Source organism: Convolutriloba macropyga, chromosome 8 (genome assembly GCF_964194025.1).
Source record: "Convolutriloba macropyga chromosome 8, txConMacr16.3, whole genome shotgun sequence".
Taxonomy (NCBI): Eukaryota; Metazoa; Xenacoelomorpha; order Acoela; family Convolutidae; genus Convolutriloba; species Convolutriloba macropyga.
This window is the reverse complement of record NC_134475.1, coordinates 61218989-61234192: the sequence shown is the minus strand read 5'-3', so window position 1 is coordinate 61234192 and position 15204 is coordinate 61218989. Positions and strand designations below refer to the sequence as shown.

At 38.2% G+C, this 15204-nt stretch overlaps 2 protein-coding genes across 2 annotated transcripts in view; one reads left to right on the top strand and one right to left on the bottom strand.

The window, feature by feature from the left end:
* The window catches only part of LOC142344898 (inositol monophosphatase 1-like), a 599876-nt gene that overhangs the window by 258267 nt on the left and 326405 nt on the right, over positions 1–15204 (bottom strand). The gene's annotated exons all lie outside the window — the stretch shown is intronic.
* LOC142344241 (uncharacterized) overlaps positions 9599–15204 on the top strand; it is a 47649-nt gene continuing 42043 nt past the window's right edge. Inside the window, exon 1 of the mRNA XM_075395798.1 lies at positions 9599–9746. Coding sequence (XP_075251913.1) covers positions 9743–9746 — 4 coding nt within the window. The 5' untranslated portion in view covers positions 9599–9742. The remainder of the gene's footprint in view (positions 9747–15204) is intronic.

The following is a 15204-nucleotide window of genomic DNA, read 5'->3' as shown; positions in this document are numbered from 1 at the left end:
TTTATCTGATTTTTCGGATCTTTCTTCAATTGCTCGTTTCGGATCTTTCGATCTCTTTCGCTCTGAGATGCACTGCTTTCAACATTATCCTCGTATATAGGCTCAGGAGGTAGGATGACCTTGTCTGGGGGATCGTCGAGTAGCAGGTCGATTGAAATACCCTCATTTGCAATGATGGCCAACTTCAACTTGATCTGCCAGCGGTCCCATCTCAAGGGTGGTTCTAGTGTTGGTTTCTCCCAAAAGGGTTAAATTCCAAGGAGTGCACGTTCTTTGGTTGCTGGCTGCGCCATGTGATATCCCTGACTGTAGAGATACGTATTTGATCCACAAATCCACTTAGGAATTGTAGAGTGGGATTCAAGGTGTGAATCCAAGTTGTTACTAATTAGTGGGATTACCACTTTTAGTTTTGCTTAGCAATTGAGCTACAAATGTAGCTGTATTTTATCTGACGTGGAAATCCTCCTCGCATCCAATGGGATTCTTCTTACAGGAAAATATAGTAGATTAAGAGCAACTGAATTAAGTGATGAAATTTAGGGGAATGAAAAATGATAATAAGTGGGTGATGTGAACAAACTGAAAAGATGACTTGTTAGTCGGTGGCAAACTTAACGTATGTGAATTATGACTTTTAGTCAGACAAGGGCAAACCTAAAGGGAAACTATACTTAGACAACTAAACATGAACTTAATATGGTACAGCCGTACCAAATATCCTCGGCTCTATTTAAATTTTAAACTGCAACAGTGTAAAATTTAGGATATTAATAAAATATGTACTGGTTAGTATACTTAGTATATTAATGAGAGCAGCAACAATCAACAGAAAATTATAGTGGAAAGGGACTAATGCTGGCTAGATTACATTACATGGAAATCCTTGACAGTTATTGTTAATCGTAAGTACAAAACACAATTTATTGCACAATAGTGGTGCGTATCCCAAACGGATTAAATGATTGTGATTTACTGCGTGGAAACCAATTGAATTTTAACAATTTAAAAACTAAACACGTTCACAAATAAATGGCGAACTTTAACAGAAAATCAGCAAAATTGTACTGCAAATCCAGATTTACATGAAATAACTGCTAATGGAAAAATTGAAAATTGAAACATTGAAGGAATAAGTTGTCAACAATAGTTTACTTAGTTTTAAATTTGGTTTTCTGCTTCAAAGACGCTCATACTAATCTCCCTTGAAGAGTCGTCGCATTCGTAACTCTCCGGAGACCAGGTTCCGACAGGGTGAGGTGCAGGAGGACTCACTACTGGGAGCTCAAATTCTGTTTCGGATTTGCAGTCTTTTGTCTTTTGGAAGCAGGGGTAGAGTCATCGCTATTGGCACAGACAGAATTCTCGAAACCAAAATAGTCCGGAGCTCGTCGATTCTTTTTTGTTTTCGATGTGGACGGCAAAGCAGTTGACGAGGTGACCGATGACGCAGCAATAGAGGATGCATTGGACGTATTTAAATTGGTTGCCGACTTGCTCGAGCGATTATCTCCCGGTTGTGGCTTCTTCGGTTTACGGGAAGACATGGCCTTCGAAAAATTGCTGTTGGCTGATGAGACTCCTGAGGCCGCATCAGATTGGGTAGGTCGATGGCGAATTTTGATCTCTCCACGATATTTCTTTTTAAAGTCCTTTTTGTGTTGGGCTGTTTTTTCTTCCGTGCTTTTCTCTTAGGGATGAGGACGTCTTTGAGCGTATTGCCATAACGCTGTATTACGTTCAGCGCCAGTGCCGAATTTTGCAATATCGCTGTTCCTCACACTGACCTCTGGAACACCAGGTTCTTTAATAACTGTGGTCGTGTCAGAAGTGCGGACAACCGTACTGCCCGGGGCCAATGTTTTCCATAGACCACGAAGATCTCTTTTGGACCTCTTAGACACCTTGCGTGCAAGTTTGATTTCCAGTGATTTTTCCGACCGTGGAATAAGATTGTTTAGTTTCGGATGCATAATGAATCTGGACATCGATTTGTTCGTGTCACCATTGTAACGACGTCCTGCATCCACTTGTGCCTTTTTCATCGCCTCTTCGATGAGTATGTCACTGCGGTCACCGGCCACTCATCCATTTTCATCAAGGTAGTTCTCCACGGGAACTGTATCTGCGTCTAAATAGTGGTGGAGAATGTTTTCATATGATAAATTTGATGACTTTGGTATGGTGCTAATATTACTTAGTGGTGTATTTGGCTTTCTTTCAAAATGTGCTTGGAAAGGTGTTACATTTGTTGTCTTTTGTTTGCATCTACGCAATTGATACACTATTGACTTTATTGCTTCTTTAATTGTGAATCTGTTATCTCTACTATCTAATTTCATGCAGCCTAACTGTCTTTTAATAGTTTGTATCGAACGCTCTACTAATCCAATAGCTCTATGGTCATTAGCAGGAGCGGTGATTATGTTAATTTTAGGTTGTTTACAGAAATTCTTAACTTTATATCCTATCAACAACGAGCTTGATCTAATCTAATATTTCGGGGAACACCGTGTATTTGAATGTATTCATCTAAAAATTTATTTACATTAGGTCCGTTAGCTTTATCAAGGACTTCTACAGTAGGATATTTTGAAAAACGGCCAATGCATGCAAGGAAATGGATATCTTGATTTTCTTCATTTGTGATAGGGCCGCCAAAATCAATTTGTATATGTTCATTGTGTTCGGAACAATTTAATAAAGACTTCCATTCTGACGCCGGAACAACGGGTTTGAGGTTCTTACCAATATCAGGACAAGGCTTGCACTGAGCTGCCTTGCTTAGAATTTCACGATGCATATATGGCCAAAATGCATATTGTCCCAGGGTTATCATACCCCAGCTGCCAGGGTGCGTGAGGTGGAGACTCCCGAGTACGGCGTCTTGATTGGAGTGTGGAATTGCCACACGTTCGTCCACACATACACAGCCAGACCGTACGTGCAAGTCCCTCCTGTATGAGAACAATTATGGGTTTACCTCTTTACACCGTTGTGGGTTGTTTTGCAAGATGCAATCTCGCACCTCTTTAAGGACCGCGTGCTTAATAGTGAGGACGGCCGGGAATCCCTTAGTAAACAACTGCGTTAAGTTGTTTTCAAATACTTCCTCCTTCGATAGTTCCAAGTTAGAAGAGTTTTGGCCGTCATTTGAAGAATGGGTGGAGTTCAGGTCAGAGTTAGGGGTTGACTGGAAAGTGGTGTATTTGGCTTTCTTTCAAAATGTGCTTGGAAAGGTGTTACATTTGTTGTCTTTTGTTTGCATCTACGCAATTGATACACTATTGACTTTATTGCTTCTTTAATTGTGAATCTGTTATCTCTACTATCTAATTTCATGCAGCCTAAGCGTCTTTTAATAGTTTGTATCGAACGCTCTACTAATCCAATAGCTCTATGGTCATTAGCAGGAGCGGTGATTATCTTAATTTTATGTTGTTTACAGAAATTCTTAACTTTATATCCTATCAACAACGAGCTTGATCTAATCTAATATTTCGGGGAACACCGTGTATTTGAATGTATTCATCTAAAAATTTATTTACATTAGGTCCGTTAGCTTTATCAAGGACTTCTACAGTAGGATATTTTGAAAAACGGTCAATGCATGCAAGGAAATGGATATCTTGATTTTCTTCATTTGTGATAGGGCCGCCAAAATCAATTTGTATATCTTCATTGGGTTCGGAACAATTTAATAAAGACTTCCATTCTGACGCCGGAACAACGGGTTTGAGGTTCTTACCAATATCAGGACAAGGCTTACACTGAGCTGCCTTGTTTAGAATTTCACAATGCATATATGGCCAAAATGCATATTGTCCCAGGGTTATCATACCCCAGCTGCCAGGGTTTGTGAGGTGGAGACTCCCGAGTACGGCGTCTTGATTGGAGTGTGGAATTGCCACACGTTCGTCCACACATACACAGCCAGACCGTACGTGCAAGTCCCTCCTGTATGAGAACAATTATGGGTTTACCTCTTTACACCGTTGTGGGTTGTTTTGCAAGATGCAATCTCGCACCTCTTTAAGGACCGCGTGCTTAATAGTGAGGACGGCCGGGAATCCCTTAGTAAACAACTGCGTTAAGTTGTTTTCAAATACTTCCTCCTTCGATAGTTCCAAGTTAGAAGAGTTTTGGCCGTCATTTGAAGAATGGGTGGAGTTCACAACAGAGTTAGGGTTTGACTGGAATGTGACCCTGCTGTGGGTAGGGGGGGGTTGCGGGTTTGACCTCGGGCTTGTCATATTGAATTTGAAGATTGAATGTATTTGAGTTGAATTTGTTTGAGCTTTGAATTTTGGCTGGATTCGAATTGAGTGTGTGTTTGAATTCGAATTAGAATCGATTTGTGCTGCGTTTGCAGAATTCTCGAGAAGCAACTGAGTGGTATTACGATTAATGGCAGAAAGCAAAGTGGAATAGTTTGTTGAGTGAGGATGTGAGGCACGTGTGGAATGTGTGTGATCGACGCTGCAAAAGTGCTCTGATTGACAGTTTTGCTCTGTGGCATTTACATAAATTGCTGCAATAGCGTCACGAATGCGGGTAATTGTTGCTACCGCAAATTACTTATCATATTTGTTTGTAACTTTAGTTTTTTGATTTGGTTGGCGGGAAATATAATCTACCAGCCCCATTTTTGCGCCTTGTATATGTTCAATATAAAAATCAAAAGGTAAAAGACGATCTAATCAACGGGTTAAACGACTATAATAAGATTTGTTGGACCGTTTTTTCTTCATAATTGAAAATAGTGCTCAATGATCTGTCATGATTGCGAATGATTTGCCAAATAAATAGTATTTAAATTATTCAACGGACCACAAAACTCTTGATAATTCTAATTCGTTAACACTGTAACGTTCTTCGTTTGAGTTGAGGAAACGAGATGCGAATGCAACTGTATGCCAAACTGTAGGTGAGCGTTGCTCTAATGCTGCTCCTAAACCCGCCCTAGATGCGTCGCATTTGATCCGCGTTTCCAATTGTGGATTATAATGTGTATTTTCCCTTGCATTTGCGATTTTATTTTTAATTGATTGAAAGTGGGTTTCATGTTTATCATTCCAAACAAATTTGATGTTCTTTTTAAGTAACGGCCGAAGTGGGTGGCACCATTGTGATAGGTTAGGGATGAATTTTCCTATATAGTGAACAGAGCCTAAGAATGATCGTAGTTGTTTTAGGTTGTTTGCTGGTGGTAGTGATAAGATGGCCGCTGTTTTTGATTCAAGTGGTGCGATTCCTGACTGAGTAAATTTTTGTCCTAACCATTCATCTTCGGTTTTAGCGAAGTGACATTTAGGTAGATTTATTCGTAAATTATCTTCAACTAATTTCTCTAAACATTTATAGACTAACTTTAAGTGTTCTTCTTTAGAGCCTCGACTAACTACGATTATATCGTCCAAAAAGCAATAAGTATGTTGAAGTCCGACTAATGTATAATCCATTACTTTTTGGAATGCCGCTGGCATATCAGTTAGTCCGTAGAAACCGGTAATAAAACGGTAGGTACCAGTTCCCTCGCCAAAAATAATATTAAAGTTGGAATGCCGAGCCATTTCCGGGTCTAGATTAAGTTGACTGTATGCGTACTTCAAATCCAAAGTTGAAAAATATGCTGTCTCTTGTGAAGCGGTTGTATTTAAATTTTGTTGAATCGTGTCAATTAAATTATCAATATTCAGCATTTGGTATTTATTTTTATGAATAGATTTATTCAAAATTTTGGAGTCTAGAGCCAGTTTTACTGTTTTATCTCTCTTTACTGTGATAACTATTGGGGAAATGAAGTTTTTGTCTGAACAACTGTTTAATTTTGATGATATGTTTTTCGTCAAGTAGTTTTTTTAATTTTTGAATTAACTAGTGGTTGTAAATTAATTGGGAGCCGTCGTCCTTTTTGATGTGTAGGTGTAAACTGTTTGTGAAATGTGGATTTGACTGAATGTGTCGAAGATTTGCCGATTCTTGTGATGAGACCTGGAAAATCAAATACATTCTGCTTCTTGATTAAACGTTGATTTTGATCAATATTTGCGACTTGTTTCAATTGTGCGAGAGAAAAGCCTAGCTTTGAGAAGAGATCTCGTCCAATAATGGGTCGATGACCACCTTCCACTACTGTTACATCAATGCCCGTGGCTATCCAGTCATTACACTTGATTGATGTATTAATCACACCAGAAGTCTTGATTATATCATTAGAGAAAATTTTCAAGTCATGAATTTCTGGTGACTGTACCCAGTAGCTTTCTTTGCACACTGACACCACCGCGTTTGCGAGGCTTTCATTAATTATTGTGCACACGCTTCCCGAATCCACCTATGCTTTTGTTGTCGTATTCCCGACACAAATGTCCAAATGCACTGGTTCCACCTCTCGAGGGTCGCTTTTAACCGAAATCGTCTCCACACAATAATCATTATAGTCGTCATAATCCGAATCATAGTTGGCGTCGTGTATGCTCTGCTGTTTGAGTAGTCTGTCTATATTGTTGACTTGTTCGGCCGCTGTTGTAGAGGTACCCACTGTGGCCGCCTCCGAAACAGAATTATCTACATTATTTACTCTGGATTTTGGTTTATAGGGAAGTTTAGGTTTGCTACAGACTTTTGCAAAGTGGTTAACAATACCACAATTTTTACAATTCTTTCGACGGGGTGGGCAATTTTGTCTATGCGAAGCTGACCATACATAGCCACAGTTTGGACAAATTGTAGGCTTGACGAATTTGTTAGTCGAAGGGCGTGGTCTATTCCATGAGCCTTGTACATTATTCACTGTCGTACTAGTAATTCCGTTTGTTGACGTTTGAGCTGCAGACCCAGATGTTTTCAGTTCATTTTGTATTCCCATTATTTCAATGTTCATGGCAACTTCTAGTGCCTTCTTCGCTGTTCTTGTCTCCTTTAGCAATTCTCTTTGGATTTCGCCATCTTGCATGTTTGCTATGAAGACATCACGAATGATTGATTCCTCGTGGCTTCCTAAATCGCAATTCAAGGATAGTTCCCGAAGACAACCGTAGAACTTTTCCACAGGTTCTCCTTTCATTTGTTTCCTGTTGAGAAAGGTATACCAATCGAAAGAGATGTTTCGTTGTTTAGTAAACACCCTATCTAGACTTTCCCAAAGATCCTTTGTTGTTACCCAATCAATCTGGATATTCGGTTCTTGAGAACCAAATATTCGTCTACCCTCGATCCCCAGGCTGAGATACGTTAGGGAGACTGCTTTGTTATCACAATAGTTCCAGGGTTTTTCACCGCACAATATACCTATGAGTTCTATTTTCTGACAACGATTTAGCCACGATTTCTTCAATTGCTCGTTTCAGATCTTTCGATCTCTTTCGCTTTGAGATGTACTGTTTTCAACATTATCTTCGTATATAGGCTCCGGAGGTAGGATGACCTTGTCTGGGGGATCTTCCAGTAGAATGTCGATTGAAATACCCTCTTTTGCCATGATAGCCAACTTCAACATGATCTGCCAGCGGTCCCATCTCAAGTGTGGTTCTAGTGTTGGTTTCTCCCAAAAGGGTTCAATTCCAAGGAGTGCACGTTCATTGGTTGCTGACTGCGCCATGTGATATCCCTGACTGTAGAGATACGTATTTGATCCACATGTCCACTTAGGAATTGTAGAGTGGGATTCGAGGTGTGAATCCAAGCTGTTACTAATTAGTGGGATTACCACTTTTAGTTTTGCTTAGCAATTGAGCTACGAATGTAGCTGTATCTTATCTGACGTGGAAATCCTCCTCGAATCCAATGGGATTCTTCTTATTAGAAAACAGAGTAGATTAAGATCAACTGAATTAAGTGATGAAATTTAGGGGAATGAAAAATGATAATAAGTGGGTGATGTGAACAAACTGAAAAGATGACTTATTAGTTGGTGGCAAACTTAACGTATGTGAATTATGACTTTTAGTCAGACAAGGGCAAACTTAAAGGGAAACTAAACTTAGACAACTAAACATGAACTTAATATGGTACAACCGTACCACAACCCGCATAAAAGAGCTTCTCTTTTGCGATTACACAATATCAGATAACGATCCAATGTAATGAATTAATTTGACAGGATATAATTTGTCCACCAAATCTTTCTGAGCAGTTGAATATTCAATGTTTAGTAATCAATATTAAAATCAGAGCTTGTTTCTAAGTTCAGAGGTAGCCTAATACAAAAAACAGAACAAGAGCGACGTAGGAAGTTGTCGGTATGTTTAGCTTGTCCGATATGTTTGGCTTCAAACGGGAGAAATTGTCGGAATGTTTGGACTGGGGCGTAGGTATCCTTCGGTGTGTTCGGTGTGTTTGTTTTCAATTAAAAGTCATAATTCAAGTTTTGATTTTGAATGGTAAAAAGTTGTCGGTATCTTCAGATTTTATATTTGGTAATTCCTTAAGAAACCGCCTGTTTTTTCCATACAATTTTTGTGCTTTTAGAAATTAATGTAATCATATGTTAAGATTGCTCTCCAATTGCAGCAGTTTCAAACGTATATCGTGAAATCACACATTTCAGAAGAGGTTGAAATTGACTGTATTTCTTCCATAGCTCAATGAAAGAATTAGGTACAAAAAAATTTCTTGTTTGTTTTTCAAGTTAAGAATTGTCGAGTTTCCATGAGGGACTCAGCTCATTACAACCCAACTGCGATATTAGCAAATTCCACATACTGAATAGATAGAGATTCAAGGATTCGATTTTACTAACCGCGTCCAGGCATGCTGCCTTTGCACCAGGTTGCTGGTGAAGTTTCATCTTCGTTAGCTTGATATACCACACGCTGGGTTATTACAGTCACAAATGTGTCTGACCAGAGATTTCTTGTTTCTGAAATAGTAGTTTTTTTTAGATAAGAGGTGATCTGATAAGAGGTTCTTTGTTCTGTAACCACAGTCTGGGAAGTTACTTTACTAGTCGTCTGGGAGTTACAATTTCGTCTAGTGTCATTATCAATGAAGATTGGTTTAAAAATTAGTTGCAAATCGTATTGGAGATGGCAAAATTGTTGAATATTAGAGTAGACACCGTACAAACTTTGACATTGAAACGTATACGAGACCAATTATATGTCAAATTTCGCAATCAACTAACAAGGATCTTCTCTAGCGGTCAAAATTAATAGCGCAAATCACATGACTCACATTTCTATTCTCAAATAACATGACTCGTCTTTTTTACCGTGATGTCAGTTAAAAATTGTGTTTAGATCCTTTGAAAAGTAAAAACTCTTCTAAATCACATTAGCCATACAAATATCTACCAAAACTCTAATGCATATCCTGATTTAGCTAAGTTTGTTTGGATTAAGGTGATGCATATTTTAGCATAAAGTAAATTCAACCGAAATCGTATCTGAAAATTTATTACTTTTTCGCAGGCTTAAAAATGGCACCAAAAATTCAATTTAGCGTCATATTATACCAAAGTGCAAATTTGGCTAATTTTTATATAGGCTGATTTGATTTTTGTTCGTTATATGCCAATATGAACATGGCAAACTTGAAAACTGTGAACAATTTAATTATTTTTGTGCAGGTAAGTTTACGTCAGAAGTTCAGAAGTTATACTTGTTTCATCGAGAGTTTAAGCTTTGGTTAGTTAATTAACACGCGGTGGCAGTATATGATTGTCAATTAAATCAACTGGTTTAAAATTTGCGGCTTATTTTATTGATGTTTATGGCTTAACAGTACTCACAAGCTTAGCATGGGTAAGTTTATTCTTTATTTTTTTACCTTTTGGGTAAAAACTACATTCATTAGGGATGTCTTATTCAGTTTTTAATTTTTTTAAGTTCCAGTTTTCCAGTTTTTACTTTTTCAACATTGTTTTACTTTGGGGGTACAGTAAACTGTATATACAAGTGTATATAATTCAGTTATGTGCGATAGCGCATAATGTTCCGACCCCCCCCCCCATTATTTTCTCCAATTTCTACCAATTGAAGCACATATAGACTGCATCTAAAGAAATAGTTCAAGTTTTGTTATTTTAACTTTGATAGATTCTTACAAAAAGGACACACGTCTACATAAAGAAGGGGGAAATGTTTCATGCCAGTAATATCAAATTTTTTATTTCACATGAGCGAACACTCGAACAAAAAACGACAGACATGAAATTAATTCTAATGAAATTTCTTCAATAGAAAGAAAAACAAAAAGTCAAGTTAACAGTTATTTTTGCCAACAAAATGCGACAAAACACTGATCTCTGCACTTAGAAACCTAAATTGAGAATGCAAAAACAGATCAAAATTAAACAGGGGTTAAGCAAATTACATAAGAAAAAAACAAAGTTGTGCATATAGTTCTTCCCTTACAAAAGTGAGGTCGGAACAAATATACATATAACACAACAACAGTTTCTTTAAAGCAAAAAGTAAAACAACATCAGCTTCCTATGAAAACTAAAGTACATGTAAACACAATATTGTTGCCATTTTCAAATATAAAAAAGTTGCAGCAAATGTTAAGAGCAATTTTATCTGACTCAAAGTTTTTTGATAGTCCAAAGAAATATTAAAGAAACAAAAAAAATAGCAAAAAAAATTAAAAATTTTGGTCCATGGCTGGTTTTTTTTGGCTCCAATGTCATCTCTCATCTCTATTTGCTTTGTTTCTCGTTTTATTTAAGTTAAGGTGACGAAAATTCAATAAATTTCTCGACAATTTTCCCTTTGAACTGCCTTACGGACTTGAGTTACAGCTGGAAGGACTTTTTAAGCTACAGAATTTATCAGCTAGATGACAAAAAAATTGAAATGGCCCGTTTTTTGCTTACCTCTCCCGCGTCATTTAAATACCCATAATTGTTTTTGTCAAATTATTTGTGATCCAATTACAATTGAAATCTAAAGCATGCAAGATTTTATCGAATGAACTAAAACTTTGCGGCTCTTCACGAATAATTTTTTCTTTTTCCCTGCAATATAACAAGACCAAAAATTTGGAAGTCGCGGTCTGAGAGTTGTTATTTTTGCAACATGTTAAAATTTCTTAATAATGTGTTTTGAAACTGTGATACACAAGGATATCATCCGTTGTTATTTAATTGATACAGTGCATTTTTATATGATGCCCTTAAATTAGTTCAATTTATTTGCCCTTCATGATTTAGTTCATATTTGTTCACTTCGTATCTTATGATCAGTTCAATACTTCCTTTCTTGGTTTCCCGCTTCGTGATCAGACATGTCTGATCACGCGTACTAGATTTGCTTATAGGCACTTCAGTTCATTCTTCGAGTTTCGCAATTCAAAACTAGTTGAAAAATTCTCTTTGTAATCCCGCTCCGCGAGTAAGCACAAAAATTCAGGTCAGGATTTTGCTCCGCGAAACGCAATTTAAGTAATAGTAAACGCACCTGCAACGCGAGTAGCTACTCTTTTTAAATAGAGTACGAGATGGCGCAGCCAGCAACATAGCGTACGCCTCTCGGAATAGACCTTTTCAGGAATGAGCCTACACCCGACCCTCCTTTTCGCTGGGAGAAATGAAGAGCGCAATATAAATTGGCACTTTTGGCAAAAGAGAACATCATTCTCGAAACGCTACTTGGACCCAAACCCGAGATGGTGGACTTTCCCCTCGAACCAATATACGAGGAAACTATAGTCGGCTCCTCCGCACAATCGGAGAGAGAGAGAGGAATGCTCGCAATGCGCAACAAAAGATGAATTAGCAAAACAAATGCCAGCGTCTAATTCAATTCGGCATAATGTGTGGCGACAAACCGTGGCCACTTGCGCATCGCAAAACCGTGTCTCTACTCTATCTAAGCATTGGGGGTGGAAGGACGTCGCATTCTCAACTGTAAAAACCTGCATATCATGATTGATACTCTTACTACCGAAGAATTCTGGAAGATCGTGGAAATGGCATTCATCCGTCCGCGCAACATAACTTTTGACCGTCATGTTTTCCTAATTACGAAACACCTTTGGGGAGAAACAGTAGAACACTTCTAGGGTAAGCTAAAGGAATTTGCAGAAAACTGCGATCTCGAAAATAAAGAAGAGACTTTGATACGCGATGTCTTCATTACTTATCTAATAGAACCTGAAATTCAAAAGGAACTCGTCAAATAAACAGTTGAACCGCGTCAGGCATTAGAGCTAGCAATTAACATGGAACTTGGGATGCGCAAGTAACATCAAATCCAGCAGCATGACAAGATTGTCATCCCGGCTAGTGTCAACGCAGTCTAGTTCCCTAACAGCTCTCAAACCACGAATTGGCAAAACCCGAATAATTTTCCAAGACAAAACAACCGCTCCACACTCTATTGTTCAAACTGTGGAAGAATTTGGCTTCCGAATCATCGTGATAAATGTATCGCAAAAGGTAAAACCTGCAACAATTGTGGACTTTTAAATCATTTTGCGAAAGTTTGCAGAAAACAAAAGAACGCAAAGCCACTAAACTCTAAGAAAAAGATGGTAAACATTGTGGAAGAAGAACGGCACCCCGAAGATTCAGTGACTTTACTACAACCAGCTAAGCTCTATGAATCGGACTACAGTAGCGGGGAGGATAATACAGTTGCGGTGATCGAGAATGCAGTAGAGAAAGTAGTACCCCTCAATATGCCCATCAAGATCGGTAATATTAATACTACACTGCTCGTGGACTCGTGTAGCGCATGTAGTATTCTTAATCGTTCACTCGCATCGCAAGTGGGGCAAAGTAGTCCTCGCGCATTCTGAATTAGCGAAAAAAACGTCCCGGCAACTTCGGACTTTCTCGAATGAACCAATCCAGGTCGAAGTAAAGATACAATCTCCAATCACAAGCAACGATTGAACTTGTGAATCAGAAACATTCACTGTTGTAGCTGATGGACTAAAATCTCTAACTGGCCGTGACTTGTTCGATCAACTCGGATTAGCAGTTACACAATCTACATCTCATAAAGGTAATTGCGTCAAAAATATTTATTCATCGCCAGAATTTAAAAAACACATCGCAAAAACTTTTCCAGAACTGAGATCTCGCATCGGAAGATCTAAAAATCATGTGGCAAAATCTAAGTTTCACAAAGTTTTTTAACCTAGACATCAAAAAGATAGATGTATTCCAATTAACTTACAAGAAAAATTTAATAACGAGCTTAAGAAACTGTTAGACGAAAAACATATAATAAAACTTTCAAGTTGCCCCGATAAATATCTCATATCACCAATAGCGGTCACCGTAAAGAAGGATCAAACGATAAAGCTTGCACTCGATTCAAAAATATTAAATAAAGCCATTCACAAGAACAAATATCAGATGCCAAATATTCACACGCTTATCGAACCCATTTCTCAGCAAATTAGTGCTCCCGCGCCGCAAAACACAACATATTTTTCTACGCTAGATTTGAAGTAAGCATACAGCCAATTAAATTTGGATACAAACACGGCAAATCAATGTAACTTTAATATAATTAGTGATGATATGACTGGTACTTACAGATTTCGAACAGGATTCTATGGGCTAACAGATATGCCAGCAGAATTTCAAAAAGCAATGGACTATACTCTAATTGGTTTAAAGAATACCTTTTGTTTTTTAGACGACGTTTTGATCGTAAGCAAGGGGTCTCTGGAAGAACTTAAATGTTATGTCATGAACTGCATTAAGCAACTAGATGATGAAAATCATAAGATAAGCCTTCCTTAATGTCACTTTGGAAATTTAGAAATCGATTGGCTAGGGTATCATATCTCCCAATCAGGTATCTCGCCCCTCGAGAGCAAAACATCTGCGATATTAGCCCTTGAGGCTCCGAAAACTCTAAAAAAACTCCGTTCTTTTCTGGGGTCGGTTTATTACATTGATAAATTTACTCCAAACCTTGCTCAAATTGGTCATCCCCTCCGCCCTTTACTGAAAAAGACATCAAAGTTTATCTGGAGGGAGGAACACGAAAATTGCTTTAATGAAATAAAGAATCGCATCGCGAACGCAACTGCAAAAAGTCATTATAACCCGCAACTCGAAACACGCGTAAAATGTGATGCGTCCCGTCCCAATCTCGGAGCGGCAATTGAACAGCTGACAGTTGATGGGTGGAAGCCAATTGCATTTACGTCTCGTTTTTTAAATCCTTGCGAAGAGTGCTATAGCGTAAATGAACTTGAACTACTCGGTGTAGTTTGGTCTCTTGAATATTTTATAACTTATCTTTACGAAAAAAATTTTACAGTTATTGCGGATCATCGAGCTCTGCTGTCTATCATGAAAGAAAATAGATCGAATAAATCATACAACAGTAGATTAACTCGCTGGATCGATCATCTACTCCCATTTCAACTTGATATTGAACATCTACCAGGTGCGAAAATGGGTTTAATTGATTACATCTCTAGACACCCTTATCAAAAAGCTAAAAAGTCTCTGTGTATGACGAGGAATTTATTGTAGCCAAATTAAAGTTAATCTCTGCATCTATTAATTCATTGGAATTGAGCAATACAAAACCTGCACCTCATTTACACCAATTATTAAAAGCACACGATCCCGCATCGCAATTCACACTTAAAATTGAGGCCAACAATAATGCGATAAGCTTAATTAGCACACATGCAGCACGAGTACACAAGCATGGTTATTACAATTCCCCCGCTCCGCGAAAACTAGCCTCAAATACTAATTGTAATTTAAACAATTTGAAATATGTAGATCCCGCGTCACAATTCCCACTTAACACTTCTCTCGCTCGGCGAAATACAAATAAATGTTAACAATTATTCCAAAATTGGAATGAATTAACTCTAGCGCCACGCGAGACTCAAATTACTCAATCTAAAACCCCACCAATTAGGAGACATTCCACAAATATCTTTAAAATCACCACCCACATATAAAATCAGTGGTTTTTGCCTCCAATCATCTTACAAATCAGTCGTCCACTTCTAACTCAAAACACTCATTGGCATCTAGATCTTCCTCTGAATTAAACTTTATAAACAAGAAAAGTAAAAATATGCCTTCTAAAAAGCAAATCACTCGCGTTTGTTTTAACCACCCTTCCCGCACAGCAAATCAGCAAACTTCAAATCCAAATACAACTCGCCCCGCAAAACAGCGTTCCAATTCGCCAAGCAATACCCGCACTGCAAATCAGCGCTCAAATTTGCCAAGCAATACCCGCACCGCAAATCAGCGATCGAATTCGCTAA